The sequence below is a fragment of the Centrocercus urophasianus genome, unplaced genomic scaffold (assembly GCF_019232065.1).
Source record: "Centrocercus urophasianus isolate 14NV4802_14NV808 unplaced genomic scaffold, USGS_Curo_1.0 seq_12, whole genome shotgun sequence".
NCBI lineage: Eukaryota > Metazoa > Chordata > Aves > Galliformes > Phasianidae > Centrocercus > Centrocercus urophasianus.
This window is the reverse complement of record NW_024884364.1, coordinates 2,511,776-2,535,820: the sequence shown is the minus strand read 5'-3', so window position 1 is coordinate 2,535,820 and position 24,045 is coordinate 2,511,776. Positions and strand designations below refer to the sequence as shown.

Here is a 24,045-nt window from a genome sequence, read left to right as displayed (position 1 = left end):
CAGAGGGGTTGGAGCTTGATGATTGCTAAGCTTCACCCTAAGACATTCTTTAATTCGATAATTATGAACGTTAATAGATCGAGAAAGTAATTAACCCCAGGAAAGGAATTTGAGTTGGTGATGAGCTCTCAACAGTCTAGTTTAAATAACACGTCAAGAATCACTCATGAATTTTATGGCAGTGATGGAAGTAATTCATGTCCCAAAGCAACTTACAATTTCTCTATGGCTATGAAGTTAAACACTCAGATATTAGGAAATGTGTTTTGTTTTGTTTTTTTTTCTTCTGTATTCTCTTGCTATATATACTGCACGGACTCTATCTGCAACAACATCAAGCAATTTTTACTTCACAGGGATTTATTTCCTGAGCAATTGTCTATCCTTTGTATTGGCTGCAATAGTAATCCTCAGGGAAAGCTAGTATGTGATTATACTATTAAGTACTATATCACAATACAAGTACAATACAAATACATTACAGATACAAAGTGGCAAAGTTAACAAAATCAAATTTAGTTCTGATATTTCTTGACATTCTAATCCTTCATCTTACCTCCAATATATTTTAACCAGTCTTCTGCATGCAATTTTCTGGCATTTTTGTTTTGTTCATAACTCTGGAATCCCCTAGGTACATGTATCTATCTACAGGATATGTTCAAATGCTCCAGCACTGAACGAGACTGTAGATCAAGAGATTCCCCATAAAAGCCTCATCCAGCTGTTATAATAAATAATACAATCCTTTACATTAATCAAGAGCAAATGTACAAAAGACTATCAGCAAGCATCTATGAAACCTATAGGTAGATAATAGAAGAATAGTGAGAATGAGAATTCTTGGTTCTTGTTCAAGCCTTATGGAAGGATGTGTTCTGTAATTCTTTTTTCCCTTACCCCTCCCTGTTATTGAGCTCAGCCACTCTGTCCCTGCCTTTCCTGTCTCCACGTCCAGATTTAGAAGTGCAACTCTGCTTCTTATCTTTACTTTTCTTACAGCTTTGTCTAGCCTTCAGTGTCTTGTCCCATTCGTATCCCCAAGCTGTCTTCTCATCCTCTGCATTTTATACCTTCAGTTTACTGTCTCTGATAGGGCAAGTGGTGTGCTGTACTTGAACCCAGCAGGTGGCTGAGTACTACACAGTCTTTCACTCACTCCCCTTACTTCCCAGTGGGATAGAAAAGAGAATTAAGAAAAGCAAAGTAGAACTTGTGGGTTGAGATAAAACTATTTTCTAAGACAGAGAAAAGGAAAAGAAAAATAATTATGACATATATAAAAAAAAATATATAAAAATATGTAATATGTCTGTATGTATGTAAGGTGTAATGCACGAGCAATTGCTCAGCATCCCACATTCAGTGCCCAGCTAGCCTCAAACAGGGGAAGAAAGCTAGATGAACTCCCACCCTCTTCAAAACTCATTCAGCTTGATGTCAAATGGTATAGAATATACCTCTGGGCAATTTAAGTCAGCAGTCTTAATTCTGTTCCCTCCCAGTTCATTGGGCCCTTCACTGAGAATGGCCCTGGCTCTGTACAATGGTTTTTAGCACACAGCTATAAACTTCAGCATGTTAATCTACATTGTTTTTCTCCTAGAAACAAAACATAGCATACCAGACACTGAAGAAAACAGTTTCATCCCAGATGAAACTAAGATAATATCGACCCTTTATCCCATAGCATTTACATCATGCTCAAGTGTCACAGCTTCTACACATCCTAACAAATCCTATAGTCTATGGGCCTTTAATGTAGATTGTCCATGGTATTCATTTTAGTTCATAACTTTGGGCTTCATGTGCTGTAACAGTCCTCCAGTGCAGGAAGGATGATTCACAGTGTTGGATTCCTGCATCCAGAAACTAATTCTGGTTGCACTGAAGTTTTTTTGTTTTTTAACCTGGGAAATTCTTATTGTACTACTGTTAACAATTCTTACAATAACCATAATAAAATGGCATGCAGAATTATGTAGTAATTAAACATCATACAATTTAAATTATTGGCTGTTCTCACCCAGCATCAAATCACTTTAAGGTATATAATGGACATCCCCATCCTTCTGCATTACCCACAATGTGCATCCAGGTCCTTGAACAAAAGCAGTCCTGGGCAGAACTAGCTCAATTGGCAGATCTCTGAATGTTGATTAACCAGGTGTGTCCCTGTGTTTGTATGTCCCAGTGTTGTCAATGTATTGCAGGTGTTCAGGAGCTGTCCTAATTCTGTTCCCTTCCAGCTCCTTTGGCCCTTTGCTGTGAATGGTCTTGGCTTGGTACAACATTGCTTAGTAGGCAACTATAAATATTGGTATATTTTCAACTTTTTTTTTTTTTCTCCTAGAGCCAAAGCATGGCATCATACCAGGCATTAAAAAAAAACCAATTCTGTCCCAGATGAAACTGAGACGTGGTGGAGGCACAGAATGGGCTGTTTTTAATGCTGTCAGAATGCTATTCGAGAATCCTCCCGTAGCAGGAATAATTGTAGGGCAAGTGCTGTTCAGCTGTTGCAATATATGGAGAAGGCAAACTAAAATCTGAGAGAATTCAGAGGTGTTAGGTGCCAAAGGAGAGATCTAGAGGCCTCAGTGGAGACAAGTCTTCACTAAGCTTGTGTAAAATTTAGTATTTCAAAGGTTTGAAAGTTTTCTAAACACTGGATGTTCTTTTGGGGAAAAATATAAGTCACGCCCTTGATACAAAGACCTTTTTAGTCAATTTTGTATCCCTAAAATATGATTGTGTAGTTACTCCCTTTGTATATAAATGTATGTCTGATATAGAAAAGAGCACATTTTTTCAATGTTATCCAGAGAAACATCTAGAAAAGAGTAAGAATGAGAAGAAAAAGCATCTTAATTTTTAGTCTTCCATTTTTTTCCCTACTTCACTGTCTTATTCGCTCCTCTACCTCTTTTCCATTCTTTTGTAAGATTTTTGTCTTTCATACTGTCTTCTAGGCATCCCCTCTGCTCCCCGTGACCTCAGCTATGAAATTGTTGGATCCAGCGTGCTCCTGACCTGGCGCCTCCCCAAGGACTTGGGTGGCCGCAAGGATGTTTTCTTCAATGTCATCTGCAAAGAATGCCCAACAAGGTCAGCAGGGACGTGTGTGCGCTGTGGGGACAATGTACAATTTGAGCCACGCCAAGTGGGCCTGACAGAAAGTCGTGTTCAAGTCTCCAACCTACTGGCCCGTGTGCAGTACACTTTTGAGATCCAGGCTGTCAATTTGGTGACTGAGTTGAGTTCAGAAGCACCCCAGTATGCTACCATCAACGTTAGCACCAGCCAGTCAGGTGAGAAGCCTCCTGCATCGGAGTCACAAAATTTCTATGTCTGTCTCTCATTTGATTTGCTTCAATGGACTAGAAGCTTTTTTTTATTTTTTTTTGCCCTTTTTTATCTTTCTCTATCAATTGCTTGATTTCTCCTCTGTCTTTCTATTTCCTGATTTCTCTTGAATGGCTTTTTTTTCTTCCCCTTTTCAAAAAAAAACCCAAAAAACAACAACAAACGAACAAACAAAAAAGACTTAGTTTATCAGTTGATGTTCTTGTACATGGTGAGTAGATGTTGAGGACAAACGCCCTAGAGAATATAGCAATGGGAAATGTTGCTCCATGGGTCAGACAAAGCATTTTGCTTTGTTTGCTGCTAGGGTTTGATAAGAATTTTGTCAGCATCAGCTTCCCACAGCAGCTCTCAGAATGCATTTCTTTTTTTTTTTTTTTTTTTGTTCACTTTGTCTATTTCTTTACAAGGAGAGTGGTTTCTTTACAAGGAGAGTGGTTAGGCCCTGGAACGGGCTGCCCAGGGAGGTTGTGGATGCCCCGTCCTTGGATGTGTTTAAGGCCAGGTTGGACGGGGTCCTGGGCAACCTGATCTGAATGTGTGTGTTTGGTGGCCCTGCTAGGCAGGGGGGTTGGAACTACATGATCCTTGAGGTCCCTTCCAACCCGGGTGATTCTGTGATTCTGTGATTTCCTATTTTTATCTTAGAATCCATTCTAAAATAAAATTCCATTTTGTCATAGAATCATTAGTGTTAGAATGGATGTTTAGACATCAACTAGTTTAACTCCCCTGCAATGAACAGGGACAGGCACAGCTAAAACAAGTTGTCCAGGGCTTGATCCAGCCTCACATTGAATGTCTCCAGGCATGGGGCGTCTGCCACATCTCTAGGCAACGTGTTCCAGTGCCTCACCACACTCACTGTAAAAGACTTTTTCCTTTCATCCAACCTAATTCTATCCTCTTTGAGTTTGAGACCATTTCGCCCTGTTCTGTCACCAGAGACCCTGATAAAGAGCCTGTCCCCTTCTTTCCTGTAGATTCTCTTTAAATATTGAAAGGCCGATATCAGGTCAACTCAGCCGTCTGTTCTCCAGGCTGTACAGCCACAGCTCTCAGCCTGTCCTCTTAGGAGAAGTGTTCGATCCCTTAACTTCTTATACTTCATTGATGTACATTCATTCATATATGTATCTAGAATTTTTCACCTCTTCAATTTTAATTTCAAAGTTAGTGTTTTTCCACCCTCTATTATTCCAGTACATCAACTTCCAATCCCCTGATTTCAGTTCCTACCTTGATGCACTTTATAAATATTGTTGAGTGTTTTGTCAAATCTGTTCGCTTTTTGCCTTGTTGCTTAATAAAATAAGAAGGTAGAAAATTGAGAAAGACATTATGTAAAGATAAAGAATACTGATAGGAACTGTATAACAGTAGAACAGGCCATAACAGAAAGAACGTACACAATTACATTTACTAATCACCTACATATAAACAATATGAAAATCACAGTGTTTACTGTTCTTGGGGAAGCATTAAACTGAATTTTGACAAAACATCCAGAAGCAAAGTCACCATTGCTATTTTATTTGAGTTGCGCTCCATTATTTACACATCTTGTTTTTACTGGTACTTTGCTCTTACCTTTTTATCCTTGTTTTGATAAATGATTTTGGAATGTTATTCTCTTGTCAGTAAGGAACAGATTTTTTTTGCCTTTTACCATGGTAGAACTTTAAAAATATCTTACATTTTTCACAAAGCTGTTGTGATCCTTATAGCTAGGATCTAAACAAGAGAGAGATGACTAGGAACTAATTATACTTCATGATAATCACTAAAATACAAATGATTTATGTGGGCAGTCAGAGAAAAAAGTAAAAAAAGAGGTAAAAGTGTTGAAGGGGAAGTCAAATTGATGTATAAAGAAGTTGTATATCTGGAAGAAAGAACAGTGAATTTTGTATTTCTGTGAACATCCTACACAAGGACAATTTAATTACAGAAGCAGCTGGAGAGAGCATGTATACAGTTCTGCTAAATGTTAGCAATTAGAGATTGGGTGTGTATTGTTCTTTATAAGCATGTATAAGCAGGTATGGAGAGGAACTGTACACAGCTTGGTTGAGAAGGTACAGAGAGGAATAATATGGTAAGGAGGAGAATTAGGGGGAACAATTTAAACTGAGCAACATAAAATGTCTGTAAACATTTAGAGATGTGTAAATGTTCACACAGTTGGATTTCATACTGTAGTTGCAGAAACCAGTGGGGGAAAAAAATCAGTAAAGCTCAAAAAGATAAAAGTGATGTGAGATATGAGGTTTGTTAAATCACGTCTATTGATTTCTGCTTCTTCTGTGCCTTCAAAAGGAAGGGAACACATATACAACCCAAGCAACTTCCTACTTTTAGCAAATGCCAGAGGTTTTGAACTACTTTCTCAAAGACATCGAGTAGCAGACTGTATGCAGGGATACCTGGTCGTCTTAGGAGTCTGGCTGCAAGTGGGTGGTCAGTTTTTGTTTACAGTGAAAGGCCTGGCTGGATAATTCATTTGGTAATTTCAGGCAAATCCTTTGACTTTTACCGAATATAGGCAGGTATTCTATTAATATCCTAAAGAATTCTCTTTCTTCCTGCTGCTCCTCAGCCTTCCTCATTCGATGTAATTTAAATGAACAGCTGCTTTCTCCTTCTGCCTAAAGTCACCGAATCTGCTTTTTTGCTTTTGACTTTTCTCACCACTCCTATTCTCCTTGGTGTCTCTTAGCATGTCTGGGCCTGTTGGGTTTCTTGGATATCTCTCTCCAAAGTGGTCTCTCACGCAGTAATGCAGTCTTCAATGAGAGAAGGTGGGATTCCTGAAACAGTGTATTTTGAGCTGGTTGATTTTGTGTTCCCATTTTTTCTCTTGCTCTTCGGAGACTTTGCTAGGAGTGAGCTTGAAATGAGCCATCCTGGATTCAAGGTGATAGCTCTGCTGTGACAAAACCCTGCTTCCTCCATTATACAGCCTGTATTATGCATGTCCCCCTCCCTTCAATGCAGTTTTTCACATTAGTTTCGCTTACTATTGTTATTATTTTAGCAATTATTATTACATGGCAAAGGTGGATATTTCAGGTTGTTCTGTTCTTAAAGAAACAAGGAGGGGACAGGAAGACATGAAGAGCAGAAAAATCTAAATTGGGAAAAGATGAGCTGTCTGAGTGAATAGACATATCAGAAATTTTGTTTCCATTGAATTAAAAGTGACAAAAGAAATACCCTTTAGTACTGATAGCTTCTGAATATTCTGCTTTTTCATGCATTAGAGTTTTCTGACTTCCTTCATTTGCTGATGCAAAAAAAAACTCCTTCCCACACTCTGTCATAAGGTGGTATTCTGTCCTGGCACAGTTGTGCTTTTTTTTCTTTTTCGTTTTTTTTTCCCTGCTATCTATTTGCTCTTCATCTTTGTCTCCAGAACACTGTTCATCTAAGGGTTTGCTTATCCCTTACAGTCTGATAACCTAATTGAAAGTATGGTAGGATCCTCTATTTACACAATCACATTTTATATATGATAGCATGATTATGATATTCCTAACCTTCAGTGACTGTGTTTTTAGAGTTAGAATAAGAAGGACTAGCATAGAGAAACTTTCTTTAATATTAGACTTAACTTTTTTAATAAGAATTAATCTTTTATAGCAAAAAACATTTGTACTATTTTTGGATAGTAATAATGTGATATAAAATGAGGCATTATGTGACTCTGAGGCAAGGCACCAGGAGGAAGAACTGTCCCAGAGGAGAGACAAGAGAAAAGGGAATTGCTGAAGTGATAAGGATGAATAGCTAAAGAAGTATCAGGATATGTAGGGGGATGTTAGGAGGCCATTTCAGATTGCATGAATTGCATGAAGAAAGGCTACTATTTAATTTTAACGTGATTATTCTTCTTCAGACAGGAGAGAGCCAGGCACAGAGTGAACACAGAACTTAAAAACCGATCATCATATTATTGGAAAAAAAAATAATAATCTAATTAAAATTTTAGTAATTATTTTAACAATATTTCTTTGCCTCAGGGCAGAAGTCAGGCTTTCATTTTAGGGACACTGAAAAAACTCTCTGTGCACAGCTGTAAACTGCCTATGCATTACTTCTTTTTCCTACAGTTTCCACTGTGGCATGAAATAATACTGAGTTGTATTATTGAGTTGTATTATTCAGAACTTACTCATTCTGAAACTTGTTGCATTCCTAGTCAGTAGAGAAAGAGAGAGAGCAGAGAGAAAGATGCAAATTTTGGAGCAAGTCCCTGCAGAGTTTTAAAAGCAACTAGAGATTTTTAGCTGAATCCAGAGATTAGGATAGCTAACACAGGACAGAGGTGATGTGACCAGATTGCTTTGTACCTGTGGAAAAATATCTAGCAGCCTTCTGCATCAGCTGGGTTAAGACCAGAGGGACCTGGCAATATCAAAGAAGCACAGAAATGCAGAAATAAAAGCTGGAGAGGCTGAAGGCTTGTGTAGGAGGTTGGGTGAAAACGATAGTTATGGATAATACCACGAAATTTCAAAGGATCCGATAAAAGATTTTCAGGTGGAAAGGAGGAAAAGGCTTAAATTCCAAGTATGATCTGAGTTTGTAAAAGCAAATGGATGAATCAGTCAGAAAAAATAAGAAAAATTTTCTTGAAGATGTTTGCTCTTTCAAAAAGAAATCTAAGTGCTGTATTTACCTAGCAGTTAGACTACTTAACATCTTTCATTAGGTGTTACGTGTGACACTTGTGCAAGAATTTTCCATACATTTGGTATTTTATAAATATTTTAATAAAAAACAGTCTTTTCAAACTTCCTTAAAACATGCAGGCCTCATATCTCACAATATGCTGTTTGCATTCAATGAATAGTTAGTGGAGCTACAAAGTGCTTCATGAAAGAAGCTTTGAAACCAATGTTCTGTTACACAAATTGTTGAAAATCAGAATGCATACAAAGGAAAACATGCTCTTAGCACTTTGGTGGCACAAGAGGCAAGGTAGCATAGGTGTTTTCTTACAATAGCAAACTTTGAACTTTGTATTCCCTAATTTGCTAACGCTGGGAAAAGACCTTTGTCAGTAAGCTTCTGACAGCAAATACGAACTTATTTTACACCGATCCATTCACGTTTCACATCACCTTTTCATTTATATGAGGTGTTTCAAAGAAGAAATCCAGAAAACTGTTACTTGAAATGTGGGAAAGCTCTCTGGCTGTGTTTAATGTGTTGACCTTAGATAAGAGAGAAACTTGAATATAAAAATCTGAACTCAGAATGCTGGTCAGAAGTCCATTCCAACTGGACCACAGGGATACTGGGAGTCTTAAACACAACAGTTGTTTTGCTGTCTGGATTACAGCTTTATGCAGGGCTGGTCTGAGATTTAGGAGCTACTCTGAACAGTAGGCTGCAGATGAGGCTATGAAAATGAGAAGCTTTCATTCTCTATCATCTGCAACTGATCTGGGACCACTGAATGGAGGAATACTTCAAAGTCTGTCCCTTAATTCATTTGTGTCCTCCAGTGTCAATCTTCTAGTTTGCAACAGTGATGTGGAAGTGAGAGAACTCTGTTATTTTGGGAGCTCATTGTTGGTGTTTTGTTTTGGTTTTCCCCAGACAAAGAATTATACTGTAGGGGAGAAGCTTTAGAGAATAGTGTGCTCTCCTTTTGCTCTTATCATATTGTATGTCCAAGCATGACCCTAGAGCAAGGAAGTACACTCTGTCAGTGTACTTTCACTTTGTGTGTAAAAATTTAAAGTTTGAAGCCCAAAATAATTTTAGCTACAGTATATATATTTTCAGAACTCCTGTGCATGATCAGTTAAATGTCTGTCCCAATTTTCAGTGACTATATCTCTACTCCCAGTAGAGTAGAATTGTACGTGGTTTCTGGTTGTTTTACAAAGTAAAAAGGGAAATTAAGGAAGGGAGTGACCCAACCTTTTAATTTTTCATAACAAATATTCAACTATAGGACTTGGTTAATCTTTTCACTTTGCAGTCACTCTTCTCTTTTATTCCAGTGCCCTCCTCAATCCCTATGATGCATCAGGTGAGTCGTGCTACCAGTAGCATCACACTGTCTTGGCCTCAACCAGACCAGCCCAATGGGGTTATCCTGGATTACCAGCTACGGTACTTTGACAAGGTGAGAAGAGAGTGATGCAGTGCAGATTGCTGTATAGCTATTATGCAGAAGAGAATGGGGAAGTCTTCTGTCTGGAAGATTCACCCTTGGATCAGGTTGGATGAGGCTGAGAAAAATGATCCAGTTATGAAGGAAGATCAAACTGTAGTAAGCATCAGAGTTACGCTTCATCTAACATATGTCCATCTGCATTTCCCAGCTTGAAACCATCTAGAAATGATGTTAAAAAGGGAAAAGACGCTTGTAGCTAAGGTAAAAAACTGTGAGTGAAATAACTGAATAAATTTAGCAACATCTGATAAAGGAAACAGTGGAAGAAGCTCAAGTTTCCAAGTGTCTATATTGGAAATGGACTCACTGCAACTGTCCTGTGTCTCCATTTATGCCTCAATGGACGCTTCTAAGAAATTCTGGCAAAAAGAATGCTTTCTTTCATTTACTAGCTGGCAGATCCCAGTTACATGTTTATGTGCTGAAATGACAAGGTGACACATACAAAGTCATTCTCCATTCACTTCTTTCACAACTCCTAATCTTGAGGGGAAGAGGTCCATAGGGCTGTTCAGAAAAGTTGCCATTCTCTATATTTGATCTCTTACTTAAATATGTGCAGAATCTGGAGGGCTACTGTTTCTTCTAGCAGCAAAGGGGCCTGCTGTTTGTAACAACCTGCCTGTTAGCTTCTTGGATATATTCTCACTCAGAATTCTCCAATGAGAATCACATGAGTCTAATAGAATATCCTGAGTTGGAAAAGATTCACAAGGGTCACTGAGAGCTTTGTGGGGAACCCAGGCATAAGGGAATGAAAAGTAGCCATGAGAAGTGACATTGATGTTGGGGGGCTCTGTAGCAAATTCAAAAAACAGTACACCCACATGGAAACTATCATTCCTTGATATGAAGAGCCAGCCATATTGACAGAAGTCTCACTTTTTTTTTTCTTTTTTTCTTTTTTTTTTTTTTTTTTGGTCACTGACATTCACAGGCAGAAGATGAGGATAATTCATTTACTTTGACTAGTGAAACTAACATGGCCACTATATTAAATCTGAGTCCAGGCAAGATCTATGTCTTCCAAGTACGAGCTAGAACAGCAGTAGGTTATGGCCCATACAGTGGAAAGATGTATTTCCAGACTTTAACGGGAGGTAAGTGCTACCATTTAGTATTCACATCTGCACATGCCCATCTTTTATTTGTGTGTCACTCTTTTAATTAGCTTATCCTCTGGAGAATGCTGTAAGACACTGCTGCTCAACTTGTATATTGCAATTTGCATATGCAGATTGTTTTCACTCTGAGAAAATTCATGTTGTCAGAGCATGTTGTTTACACTCCCTTAGCTTTGACTACCTTCCTATTATCCGTTTCTACTCCTTGATTTCATATACTTTTCAGCAGGAGCAGTGTGTGTCAATAGAACTCTCCTTAGGAGCATAGCACAATATGCAGTTGTTTGGTCTTCACTTGTGACAGGGCATCTTATTTCTGAATGCTCTGTGAAAGTCTTAAGACAAGTGGGACAAAGGACATATACACAGAACCTTACCTTCTAGCAGTATTACCATCCACTCGTGCAGAGAGTAATGTACTGCGTTGTGATGCCCTTTACTCTTGATCAAAGGTACATGTGTCTACAAGCTAAAATAATAGTATGAAATGGGATCAAAGCCCAGGTTTAGAGGCAGCCAATGCTTAAATGGCTAGTCAGATGTTGGTGAACTAGGAAAAGGAAGAATGAACTGGGAGGGAGTACTGGCTTTCAAAAATAGGAAGGAAAGCACTGGAGCAGCAAGGCTGAAGGGGTAAAAGGATAACTGAGGCAAGCATTTGCTAAATGATCAGGTTTAGCCTGGGAGGCAGAAGGCTGATAGGAATAGAATTATGGCTGAAATCTAGATGAACAGATGGGAAACTCTGATTGTACTTGTTCTGTACATTTGCATGTGTGTGTATTCTTTTCTAGGAGAGCACTCGGAGATGGCACAGGACCGACTGCCACTTATTGTGGGCTCAGCACTTGGTGGTCTAGCTTTCTTGGTAATTGCTGCCATTGCCATTCTTGCCATCATCTTCAAGAGGTGAATTCTTTGACTTGCTTATGTCCCAGTGCCTGCACCCTGGACAGTGAAACTTTCTTACCCCTGCTACATAACACAATCCCCACAGCAGCTGCCTGATCTACAGTTAGCTGTAGCCAGTTTGCTGAAGGATAAAAGCTATACATCCCAGATCATTCCACGGAACACAGATTCATAAAACATAGGGTAAAAAAGCAAGTATCACTTTCAATTTTGGAAAAGAAAAAATGTTAACTCAATGTAGAGATAGTCTGATATGGTAAAAGAGCGGGGCAGGAATCTTAGAAAGGAAGAAAAGTGAGGGTCGCTGGAAGAGCTCTGTAGAGGTATAAAAGTAAACAGTGAAGGAGGGCTAAAGAAAAAAACAGTCATCACCTTCTCCTTCAATGTAAGGGTTTGAACTTCCCTAGACTGTCAGTAATGAGTTCATGGATCTTTTCTCCACTCTGCCACTGAACAAAATGAACTTTTTAACTTTCTTTGTTGAATTACAGAACTATATAAATCTATTTTTAGGAAGTGACACCTAGTTTTAGCTCTTTTTTGTTGTTGTTGTTCTCTTTTTTTTTTATTTATTTAATTTGTTTTCTTCATTAATGTGTATTCACTTTTAATATTTTTATTTCTGGGAAGAAAAGAATGAAATATTGTTATATTTACAATGTTGTCTCCTTTTGTAGATTTGAACTCTTAAAATACAATTTCTTATTACAGATGGAAATCTGACATTATGTGTGCAAGTCAATAAAGGGTATATTTAAAAAAAAAAAAAATCCAAACCCAGAGTAAATTAATATTACCAAATCTGAGTAGGGGAAAGATTTTATTTTTTTTTTGTAAATGTAAACATGTAAAAAGAAATGTCATGAAAATAGATACATTTATACATGAAGAATCATGTAGTAGTGGCTCAGAGAAAGTGAAGAAATAGTATGGCTATTTTTAATTTGTCCTTGATAAGGAAAATGAATTTGATGATATAGGAAACCCACATGAAAATCTTTAAAAGGCCAAATATACATGGAGACAAATACAGTAATTTTAAGTTAGTTTTGCAAATTTTGACACATCTCGTCCTGCTAATACACAGTACACAAAATATTAATATGTCAAATGACCTATAAAAAATCTGAATGCTGACCTGACTTTCACATCCAATAACAGAGTTAGAATTTGTAGGTATGAGTCCCCAGTTAAGCCATTTTTTCCCCCAACAGAAAGAACAGACTTTGAAGAAGGAAATATCTGTGGTTTTGGAATCTTAGCAGAATTTTAAGAAATAAGCTTCATAAGTATGAATAATCCACATTTCCTGTTAGAATGATAGAACAATAGTAAAGGAAAGTAATATTATGTTTCACAAAGCTCTGACTTCAGATGTTATTGAATCAGATAGGTCTTGTGTTAAAACAACAAAGTCGATGAGTTGATAAGGCTTCTTGTATATAACAGTGATTCTATAGGAAACACAGGTTTGATTTACAATCTAGTATAATTAATATGATTTAGAAAAGGTAGTAAACTACTATGTACATCTTCAGGGGGAAATAAAACTATAACCATTGCTGGGATGCAAAGAAGGTTACTGGAAAAAATGGAAAATATTAAGATCAAACCAATAACTGGGTAATACTTGAAAAACAGCTAGATTATGTGATAAAAATGGCTTGAATAAAACACATTTGAAATGATATTGAAATCTGAGAAGCACCTATGCTGAGAATAACCTATGCATACTGGAATTTGGATTCTTATTTGCGATAAGTATTACAGTAAAAGACTGTTTTAAGCTGCACATATGGAGAGCACATAATGGAACAGATGCCCATCCATCTTTTTCTTTGTGATTGTTTTTCGGTACCTTACTGAAAGAGCAGTCAAAGTAAGTGCTGTTAAAGGAGAAGTATGAGAAACAAACAATGGAATTTATATACATCAATCATTTGTAATTTGAGTAGATTGCTCTTAGAATGTCTTTGAATGTTTTTTTCACAGGAGATGGACTAGATTGCTATTGAAAATAATAATTTGTTGTAATTGAATAAAATTAAAATGTAAATTAACAAGAATATAAAGAAAACTTCCAAGACAGTAAAGTTAAAATGCAATTTTCTTTTTCAGTAGACTGCTGGATTCCATCTCATTTCTCATGTCTAAAGTGGGGTTGCACACAATAGTGTAAAAGCTACAAAGTAGAGAACAAGCTAGGTTACCAAGAGATCTGCAGGATCTTAACAGTATCATATATACCTAAATTCAAGGACTCAAGTCTTTCACTGAGAAGCCTACCGCAATATATGGGGCAGATTTCTGCATGTTTTGACTTTCCTTTCCTTTATGTCCTGCAGTAAGAGACAAGAGACACCATACACAGACCGCCTGCAGCAGTATATCAGTACACGAGGTAAGTGTTCTTAAGCAGCAAATGACAAAGACGTATCTCTTCAGGACTCAGTAGAACCCATTTTCCTCAGGGGCGGATTCTGGTGATGTTTTGGACTGTCTCCTCCACTGCAGGACTTGGAGTGAAGTATTACATTGATCCTTCCACGTATGAAGATCCCAACGAAGCTATTCGGGAGTTTGCCAAGGAGATTGATGTGTCCTTCATCAAAATTGAGGAAGTCATTGGATCAGGTAGTATGAGAAGCTTTGGAATTTGAACTTTCTTGTCATAACTTAGCACACTAGTGGCCTGAAGTGGACCAAATACTGACACATCAAGTCTCTCTCTCTCCAAACCAAGTTTAAAGCACCCTTTGAAGATTCATTTGACTTCCTCATATGACTCTGAACAAGTAGTCCCTAGCCTGACTGAATTCAGAGCCTTCATCAAGAACTTTACCTTGACCTAAATGGTCTTAAGTAACGTTGTTTCCAAGCAGTTTCAGAGATCTTCCATATAGGAATGTTTGAATGCACCTGACTAAACACTTTTCTGTGTTTCCTTACTTGAAGTGTGTTTCATCCCTTCCTAACAGGAGAATTTGGAGAGGTGTGCTTTGGGCGCCTAAAACACCCAGGGAAACGTGAATACACAGTAGCTATTAAAACCCTGAAGTCAGGTTATACTGATGAACAGCGTCGAGAGTTCCTGAGTGAGGCCAGCATCATGGGGCAATTTGAGCATCCCAATGTCATCCACCTGGAGGGTGTGGTCACCAAAAGCCGACCAGTCATGATTGTCACAGAGTTCATGGAGAATGGATCGCTGGATTCCTTCCTCAGGGTACCATAACTGGAATCTCCCACAACTGTTACCTCTTAGTCTTCTACATGCCATTCTCAGACCTGATGATTGCCTATCCTTCCTCTTCCCCTTGTCTCCACAAGTCCTCGATAGCCCTCTGTATGTGCAATAGGAATAACATCAAATCAGGCTAATAGTTTTTGAAGCCCATATTACAAAAGTTTACCTATCATCTCTGCATTGTTTTAGACCTCTCAAACTCAACAATATGAAATTATTCACCTGGCCTTTCACTTACTAGGGACGTATTCTAAATTTGCCTTTTAAATAATGCTGTTCAGAGTTAATTCCACTGAATGTTTTCAAGTAACTTCCAATAATTAAATTTGTTACTATTTTTGGACTCAAGAATCTCCAGTGTTTTTTTCCAGTAATTAAATAAAAATACAGATATTTCTGTACTACAGTGCTTTACTTCTTTCTTCATTGATGCAGATTATAATTCAACCCAGCCACTTCAGCAGGTGCATTTTGAAAAGCACGGGAAAACATTGTATAGAATTGAATAGAACTCATTGTAAAAATCTCAGAACATTAAGAGTGGATTTTATGTTTCCCTTCACTTAGACATCTTAGTAGTTAATGGGAGAGTAGACATAGGATGCTAAAGGAGGATACAACCACAATATGAGATTTATCTTCAGAAGTACATCATCAAAGTCTGTCTTCATTTGAGATTCAGCCTTTTAGGCCCAGTTTCCTTTCTTATTTGCTGTTCATGACGCCTTAGAGTTCAGCTGAAATTAAGACGTTTTCTAACTTCATAAATCTACCTTATTAACTTTCTCTTTGATAGTCTTCCCTATAGGCTTAATTTCCTGTGGTTATAAAAGCCTGTGTTTGCCTCTTCACTTGCAGCAGAAGGAGGGACAGTTCAGTGTGTTACAGCTGGTGGGAATGCTACGAGGGATTGCAGCAGGCATGCGCTACCTTTCAGACATGAACTATGTGCATCGTGATCTCGCAGCACGTAACATCTTAGTCAATAGTAACCTTGTATGCAAGGTCTCAGACTTTGGTTTGTCCCGCTTTCTTGAAGATGATGCTTCAAATCCCACTTACACTGGAGCTCTGGTGAGTTACCACTGTGGAGTGATTTACTGCAGTGCTATCCACTATAAATTTGTTCTCTGTGCACCCTTTTTAGCCCATCTTGAAACCTGTGTGACCAGTCGGGTGAGGGTAAAGCTTCTACCTTGCAAGCTGTCTATTTCAAACAAAGAAAGAATGATAACTTGAGTATCTGATTCCCTCTGCCATGTGAAATTGAGTCTAAGTGAAGTTCTTTGTGGGATGATGGGGAATAGGACAAAAAGAAGACAGGCTTCATAAATTAGCATAAATGCTATCTTTTCTTTTACATGGGCTTCTTATAGGAAATTAAAAGAACTGAAGGTAAGATTGAAGACTGTACTACTACATTTGAGGAAAGAATAATTTTTTTCCTGTAGAAAAGATAATCAGCCTAAATTTGGACTTACTACCAATCATCAAATGAACTTATTGCCTATAATGTTCTGATGCCTTTTATACCTTCCACAAAAGTGGTGTGATTTTAAGAGATGTATTGAAACTACCATTTAACATGCAAGGAATAAAGAATTCTGTCACTGAAAGGGGAGATAAGTTTTAGATACAGGTATTCTGAAGAACCAACACACCTGAATCGTATTTCGTCTGCCAGGTTGTAGCTGCGTGCCAGAGAGGTTAAGATGGAAAGAAGAGAGATTTAATGATAGTCACTTAGTGTATCCATCATTGGAGTTGCAGGTTGAGATAGTTCATGTTGTGAGTTATGGTCATACAGGATCCTCTCTTAAGTGGTATTGAGGTGACCATCTGCAGATCGGACCCTGTTTCAAGTTTGTTGCCTCCCCAGGACTCAGATGAGGGATGTCACTAGAGTAATGAAAAGTTTATTACAACTATTACCAACTCGTCTCTTTCATGTAGGAACCAATGATGTTGCCTTAGGAAGTTTCAGGTAATCAAAATGGATGATTACTAGAGAATTCAGGTGCTTAGGTAGTGTTTTCTTCTATCCTCCTGTTGACATAGAAGGATATTGAAAGAAACAGACAAGTACAGGACAACGTCTAGCTCCAACACTTCTGGCAACGATTTCTTTGCCAGAAATCTTTTTTGTAACCACTAGGAATGCTGTGGATAAGGCAAGGAATGACACAGTTAATGGGAGTGTTTACCTTGGTCCAGGGAGCGCTGAGGGCTTGGGAGTCTATCTAAAATGCCTGTACATCAATGCATGTATTATGAGAAGCAAACAGGAGGAACCCAAAACTTATGTCTGTTCTCAGATCTGTGACAGTGTTGTTAATAATGGGACTTGGTGCCCCAGCTGGAGTGCTGGGATAGAGGACTATAGTCTGTCTAGGAGAGATGGGCAGGGCAGACATGGTGGACGAGCTGCAGTATACAAAAGGGAGGTATTTAGTTGTACAGTCCTTTCAGTTAGGAATAACCTGCTTGAGTGCCTCTGGGTAAAAGGATTAGGGGTATGTGCAACAAAGCAGACGCTGTCATAGATTTCTATCATAGTTCACGCAGCCAGAATGGCTGATTAGTTATTTAATAGACAATTAAGGGAAATCTCTGAATTGGTAGTCCCTGTACTTTTGGGAGATTCTAACTTCTCTGATATTAACAGGGAACATCATACTGTAGTGGCAAGTAAGTCTGGGAAATTACTGAAGTATGTCAAAGATAACTTCTTGTCACAGATACTTAGTTTACTTACCAGGAAAGGTATGTTCCTATACTTGTTCATGAGTACAGAGGGCATCATGGAAGATGAGACTGTTGCTGTCTTAGCCAAAGTGGTCATGAAATGTTTTAATTTAACATTTTTAATGAAATAAGAAAAATGGTCAGCAAAGTTGTCATTCTTGATTTTAGAAGAACAAACTTAAATACTCAGGGAGTTAGCAGAATTCCCTGTGAATCTTCCTCTAAGGGCCTGGGGGTCTACAAGAACTGATTACTTTTTAAAGAACCCCTTTTAAAAGCACAGAAGCAGGCAAATCCACTGTGTCATAAATCAAGTAAGCAGGGCAGAAGACCAGCTTGGCTGAATAAGGAACTCTTCTTGGAATTCAAGTAGAAAAAGGAAGCAGCATGATCTCTCTAGGGAAGGTCAGGCCATACAGGAAGATTGGCTGGAGAGCAGTGCTGCAAGAAGGGATGTGGGGAAGCTGGCTGGTATGTTCAGTATGAGCCAGCAATGTACCCTGGCAGCTAAGAAGACAAAACGTGTTCTGGGATGCTTTAAACACAGCATAGCTGGCCAGTCAAAAGAGATAATTATCCTATTACATACAGCATTGGTCCAAATTCTCTTGGAATACTCCATGCAGTTCCGAGTTACACAGTTTAAAAAGGATGTTAAGATACTTGAATGCATCCAGAGGATTGCAAGAAAGCTGGTTAAAACTTTGGGAAGCATGTCCTCTGAGGAGTCGGTGAGAGCACTTGATTTGTCTAGTTTGGAGAAAAGAAGGCTTAAAGGGGTTTTGTTGCTCTTTACAATTTCCTGAGTACAATTAGTAGAGAGTTGCTCATCTTTTATCCCATTTCTTTTAACAGGACACGTGGCAATAGCTCAGAGCTGTGTGTGAAGGTTCAGACTAGACCATAGGAGAAATTTCCAGTTAGTCACTGGAACAGTGATTGATATCTTGTGAGTCTCTCTTTTTAAGAGGCATTTGGATAATGTAGTTGGACGCAATCATTGTAAATCCCTTCCAGCTGAACTATTCTGTTCAACTATTCTATTCTATTCTGCATGGCTTTCAATTTCGAAATTGTTGAGACTTTTAGGAGGATTTGACTGTCTGCTACCTCTTAAATGCTGCACAGAAGAGCTATAAAACTTAAATTCCATTATGTTAAGGATTTGCAGCAGCAAGGGAACATGAGTCTATGTTGTTTGTTTTTTTGTTTTGTTTAACTTGTATGTTTCAGTAGAACGAGGTGGAAACTTTTAACATACTTTGAATTTAAACCACCAATGTGTACAAGACAGCATTAACTGAACTGGCACATTATTTCAGAGCAGTGTCATTCTGCTGGCATCTGACCTGGTCAGTGTTGTCATTTTCCAAGTAGTCCTTATCTCACTAACATTCTGATTACTCTCTGATACTTTCTAGGGTTGCAAAATCCCCATCCGATGGACTGCCCCTGAAGCTGTCCAGTATCGCAAGTTCACTTCCTCCAGTGATGTCTGGAGCTATGGCATTGTCATGTGGGAGGTGATGTCCTATGGTGAGAGACCTTACTGGGACATGTCCAACCAGGATGTAAGTTGGGGAAGTGGTGGGAATGTACATCTGCCTTTCTGCTCTGCGTCTTCAAGCAGAAGAAAGTCATACACTGCCAAATGACTGAAGCTTGCCTTTTACTTTCCTAGCTGTGATAACACTTTATTCTACTTTTTTTGGCAGGTAATTAATGCCATTGACCAGGACTATCGCCTACCACCACCCCCAGACTGCCCAACTGTTTTGCATCTGCTGATGCTTGACTGCTGGCAGAAGGAACGAGTCCAGAGACCAAAATTTGAGCAAATAGTCAGTGCCCTAGATAAAATGATCCGCAAGCCATCTGCTCTCAAAGCCACTGGCACTGGGAGCAGCAGGTGAGATGAGGATTTAATGCAAAATAATACAGCTGGTATCTGGGTAGACATCATAAGGAAAAGAAGACAGTAACTCAGTCTATATACTGTTTTTCCAGTTCTCTCTTCTGAAACTGAGACCAATTAATAAATAAAAAATGGAGTAGACAGTTGGAAGAGATGTATATCCTGATTCAGTTTGTGAGTGATGAGGATGAATTAGGAGTTGTGAGTGCTGAATGTGACAAGAAATAGATCTTGACGAGTTGAGAGACCTTTGGGAATGTGAGTAGGGACAGATCTGGTGCAGCTATACAAGGTATTATGTGATCACATAAAACTCTGTGACAACAAGAGGTGTTAAAGGAAGAAAAGACCATAGCTTGTGGAGTGAAGGAATTCTGTAGCTAAAACTAATCAGAATTGCAGCTTACATCTCATATTTTCCCATCTCTATTTTGCTACCTGATAGAACCAGAGGGAGGAGGTTAGCAAGGGAGAGGTCTCCAGAGGGAGGTAAATGGAGCTAAGATTAGAAAGCTGATAGGCTGATAATAGAATTACATCCTGCTGATATGGAGGATTTTGCTGCAGTTATAGACTCTGCTCAGTGCAATGTACTGCAAAGCTTGGAGCGAGGAGGAAAATGAAGTAATGCCCAATTTACTAAAAAACAGCATAGAATTGCTCTGGACACATTCAGATGCCAGGAAAAACATAACATGGCATTCATAAACAGTGTTTTCTTTGACTTTTTATTGCTTTCTTCTGTCTGATGTGTGTGAAATGACACACTATCTTATAGGGTTCTTTGTGATCCAAAAAAAACCAACATCCTCGAGAAGCAGAGCTGTTCACAAAGGTAAAAAGGTACAAGGTCTCATCTTTGTGCCTTGGAAACTGCAGCTCTTAATTCAGATGATAGGTTTAGACCCAGAAAATGGAAAGATCTGGGATAAGAGGAGGAGATCGTTCTTGAGGGAGTATAAAATGGGAAGAAAGGATCAACAGCTTAGGTTGGGTAGATAGTTTTTAGGCAGAAGGAAGACATAATCTAGAAAAAGACATCAAGGTGGGGCTTTGTGAATCAGATCATGAAGAACAAATGTAATTGTTCAGTCCATGCTGTGCTGTTCTCTCTCTCTCTTATAAGTGACCTTATCATGGTCACCTGATGCTGATAATGGAAAATTTTAGAAGCTGACTCTTTTGCAGACCATCTCAACCTCTCCTGAGCAACTCCCCTCCAGATTTTCCTTCACTCAGCAATGCCCATGAGTGGTTGGATGCCATCAAGATGGGTCGTTACAAGGAGAATTTTGACCAGGCTGGTCTGAATACATTTGATGTCGTATCACGCATGACTCTGGAGTAAGTATAGAGACAAAGAGCATAGTATGCAATGCAGAAAGTGAGAGATGCAAAGTAAGAGCTATATGGAGAATATATATGCATAAAACAGGAAAAAGAATCTAGAGCAAAGTAGCTACTCTGTCTTACATCTTTATTAGGACTTCTGGTTGCCCTCCATACCATTATATATATATAATGTATATAATGTATATATATAATATATATATGGTGGAATGACTGTGTCAGTTGACAAGACTGAACAATGTCATCTACCTGAATTTCTGTAAGACCTTTGATGAGGTCCCACAGAACATCCATGTAACTGAATTGGACAGAAATGGATTGAATGGGTGGGCTATTCAGTGGATAAGGAGTTGACTGGATGGCTGCAGCTGAAATCATGGTCAGCGGCTCTATGTCAACATGAAGGCCAGTGGCGAGCAGTGTTCTTCAGGGGTCTGTCTTGGGACTGATGCTTGTTATCTTTATTATTTACATAGCCAGTGAGATCAAATTGACCCTGAGCAAGTTTGCAGATGACACCAAGCTGAGTAGTGCAGTTGATACTGCAGAAGGAAGGGTTGCAATCCAAAGAGACCTAGATAAGTATGAGATGTATGCCCGCATGAACCCAACGAGGTTCAACAAAGCCAAATGCAAGGTGCAGCTCTTTGTTCAGGGCAATCCCAAATACGTGTACAGACTTAGAGAAGAATTCATTGAAAGCAGTCCTGCAGAGAAGGATTTTATTATTCTGGTGGATGAAAAGCCAGAGGTGTGTGCTTACAGCCTGTAAGGCCAACTATGAGCTGGTCTGCATCAAAAGAGGGGTGGCCAGCAGGGAGAGGGAGAGGGTGATCCCAATTCTACTCCTCATGAGACCTAATCTGGTGTACATTGTCCAGATCTGGGGCTATCAGCACAGGAAACACACAGAGCTGTTGGAGTGGGTTCCCGAGGAGACCACAAAGATGATTAGAAGGTTGGACCACCTCTGCTATGAAGAAAGGCTGAGGGAGTTGGGTTTATTTGGTCTGAAGAAGAGAAGGCATCAGGAAGGCCTTACTACAGCATTTCAGTACATAAAGGGAGTTTATTAAAAAAATCCAGAATGACTTTTTACATGATCTGATAGCGATAGGTTTTAAGCTAAAAGAGGGAGATTTATGTTAGATATTGGAATGAAATGATCTTAAAGGTCCCCTCCAACCCAAACCATTCCGTGATTCTGTGATGATTCTATGCTAGGACGATACATTTTTTACTCCAAGGGTGGTGAGGTACTGAAACAGGTTGCTCAGAGAAATTGTTGAATGCCCCATCCCAGGAGGTATTCAAAACCAGGCTAGATGTGACAATTGACATCTTGATCTAGTTGGTAGCAACCCTACCCATATCAGCTGGGTTGGGACTAGATTATCTTTAGGGTCTCTTTCAACTCAAGCCATTCTAAGATTCTGTGATTCTATGAAGTGTTACATAGAGCACAGGAGGCAGGAAAATATTTCTTTTTTAAATCATAATCTATCAAGTTCTGCCCACACCTCCTCTACCCAAACATTTGCCAAGCAAAAGCAGAAACCTTTTAAACTGTTTTGCAGACATGGATAACCACATATATCAATATGGAGTAACAGGGAAAGGAATTGGGACTGTTCAGAATAATAAAACCATTTAAACATTTTCTACACCTTCTATTCTTTTGCAGAGATCTCCAGCGTATTGGAATCACCCTGGTTGGTCACCAGAAAAAGATTCTAAACAGCATCCAGCTCATGAAAGTTCATTTGAATCAGCTTGAACCAGTTGAAGTGTGATGCTTTAATTTTTTATTTCACCAGACTCAAATTCTGAGAGGATTCAGAGGGATTGTCACTGTAAGAAAAGGAAATGGCAAGATGCTCCTTGAAGACTTATTGCACCTAGAGAGTAGACATTACATGTCCCATTTCATCAGCAAAAAGAGAATCTTGCCATGATTCAAAAGCAGAGCTTTTAGCTCTGCTAGCTGGTGGTGTTTAAATATGGCTGGCATACACTAGGAGTAGGTCAGGGGAGGGAAGGTTATAGTAATGCAGGGGGAGCTGGTATAATAGTTTGGACAGATCACAAGCACCTGCTGGCTCTTCTCCACTAACTAAAAATATCAGACAATTCTCCAAACGTCATCAGCAGGCTTTATCTGTGACTGGGAACTCAACAAAGTGGTAAAGACATAAAAGCCACAAAGAAATCAGAATTTTTCCAGAAGAATATCAGCATATTGTGAGAGATTATCACTCAGTTGGAAATGGACATTGCTTCCATCTGCGGTATGCCAGAATAGTGAGAAAGTGGAGTTCCGCTTAATACATAGTATTGGTAAACAATGAGATACATCACCTGGTAATTTTTCACAGAGGTTAAGAGTAAAGGGGTTGAAATTCTGTGCTATAACATACGCAGTTCTTGGGTCTGTCCCATGATCCAGAAGGGAAACTTACTAATCCATTGTTCTGAGGCAAGGAACAACAAGACTTAGATGCATAGCATCTATCTATGGGAGTGTAAACAGAATAAAAAATAATGGTTCATAAAATCCATCCTGCTGAATTTTCAATTGGAGAGCCCATTCTTGAGAAGAAAGGTGCAAGTTGCACTCAATTCTGGTTTCGTTCTTTTCTAACTCTCCTCCAGTCCCTCCCCTCTACCCAGATATGCAGATATGGAAGAGAGTAACAGAAATAAATCTGAAGTCCTTTGCAATTGAAAAATGTTTTCTCCTTTTCTCACCCTGACAAGTCATAGCAGTCCACACTAGTACTGATTGAAAACTGTTTCTGAGGAAAATGCAGATCTGCAGTAGTCAATTCCAAATAGACAGTTGGATCAAAGGATATGAAACTCCTTCACAAATTCTTGTCAGAGAACGGTACCAGTCGCAGCAGTAACTTCAGTCTCTAAAATAAGAATAACTATGTTCTCGGGATCAATCATACTGCCTGGTCAGTAGTGCATGAGAATGACCAGAGGAGTCAGATTCTCTCTCCCTTTTTAGATAGACTGCCTAAGAAAAGATCTCTTTGTGGAGGGGAAGAGCTTCAAGACTTAGGATGTATCCCAGTGTCTGTCACTGAGCAGAAGCAGGAAAACAAGAAGCTCAGCTTGAAAGTAAAATTCAACCAATACACTTGTTCACCTCATCAAGACATAAGAAGGGAAATGGAAATATCCTTGT

General features: G+C 38.9%; 1 protein-coding gene across 5 annotated transcripts in view; it reads left to right on the top strand.

The window, feature by feature from the left end:
- Positions 1-23,581, top strand: part of LOC122156057 (ephrin type-B receptor 5) — a 67,196-nt gene extending 43,615 nt beyond the window's left edge. For all 5 annotated transcript variants that reach the window (XM_042810516.1, XM_042810517.1, XM_042810518.1 and 2 more), the window contains exons 6-17: positions 2,973-3,311; positions 9,384-9,508; positions 10,497-10,659; positions 11,478-11,592; positions 13,941-13,996; positions 14,110-14,229; positions 14,574-14,821; positions 15,701-15,916; positions 19,009-19,158; positions 19,303-19,496; positions 20,691-20,846; positions 22,537-23,581. In XM_042810516.1, the coding sequence (XP_042666450.1) occupies positions 2,973-3,311; positions 9,384-9,508; positions 10,497-10,659; positions 11,478-11,592; positions 13,941-13,996; positions 14,110-14,229; positions 14,574-14,821; positions 15,701-15,916; positions 19,009-19,158; positions 19,303-19,496; positions 20,691-20,846; positions 22,537-22,645 (1,991 nt within the window). In that variant the 3' untranslated portion in view covers positions 22,646-23,581. The remainder of the gene's footprint in view (positions 1-2,972; positions 3,312-9,383; positions 9,509-10,496; positions 10,660-11,477; positions 11,593-13,940; positions 13,997-14,109; positions 14,230-14,573; positions 14,822-15,700; positions 15,917-19,008; positions 19,159-19,302; positions 19,497-20,690; positions 20,847-22,536) is intronic.
- The last annotated feature ends 464 nt before the right edge of the window (positions 23,582-24,045 follow it).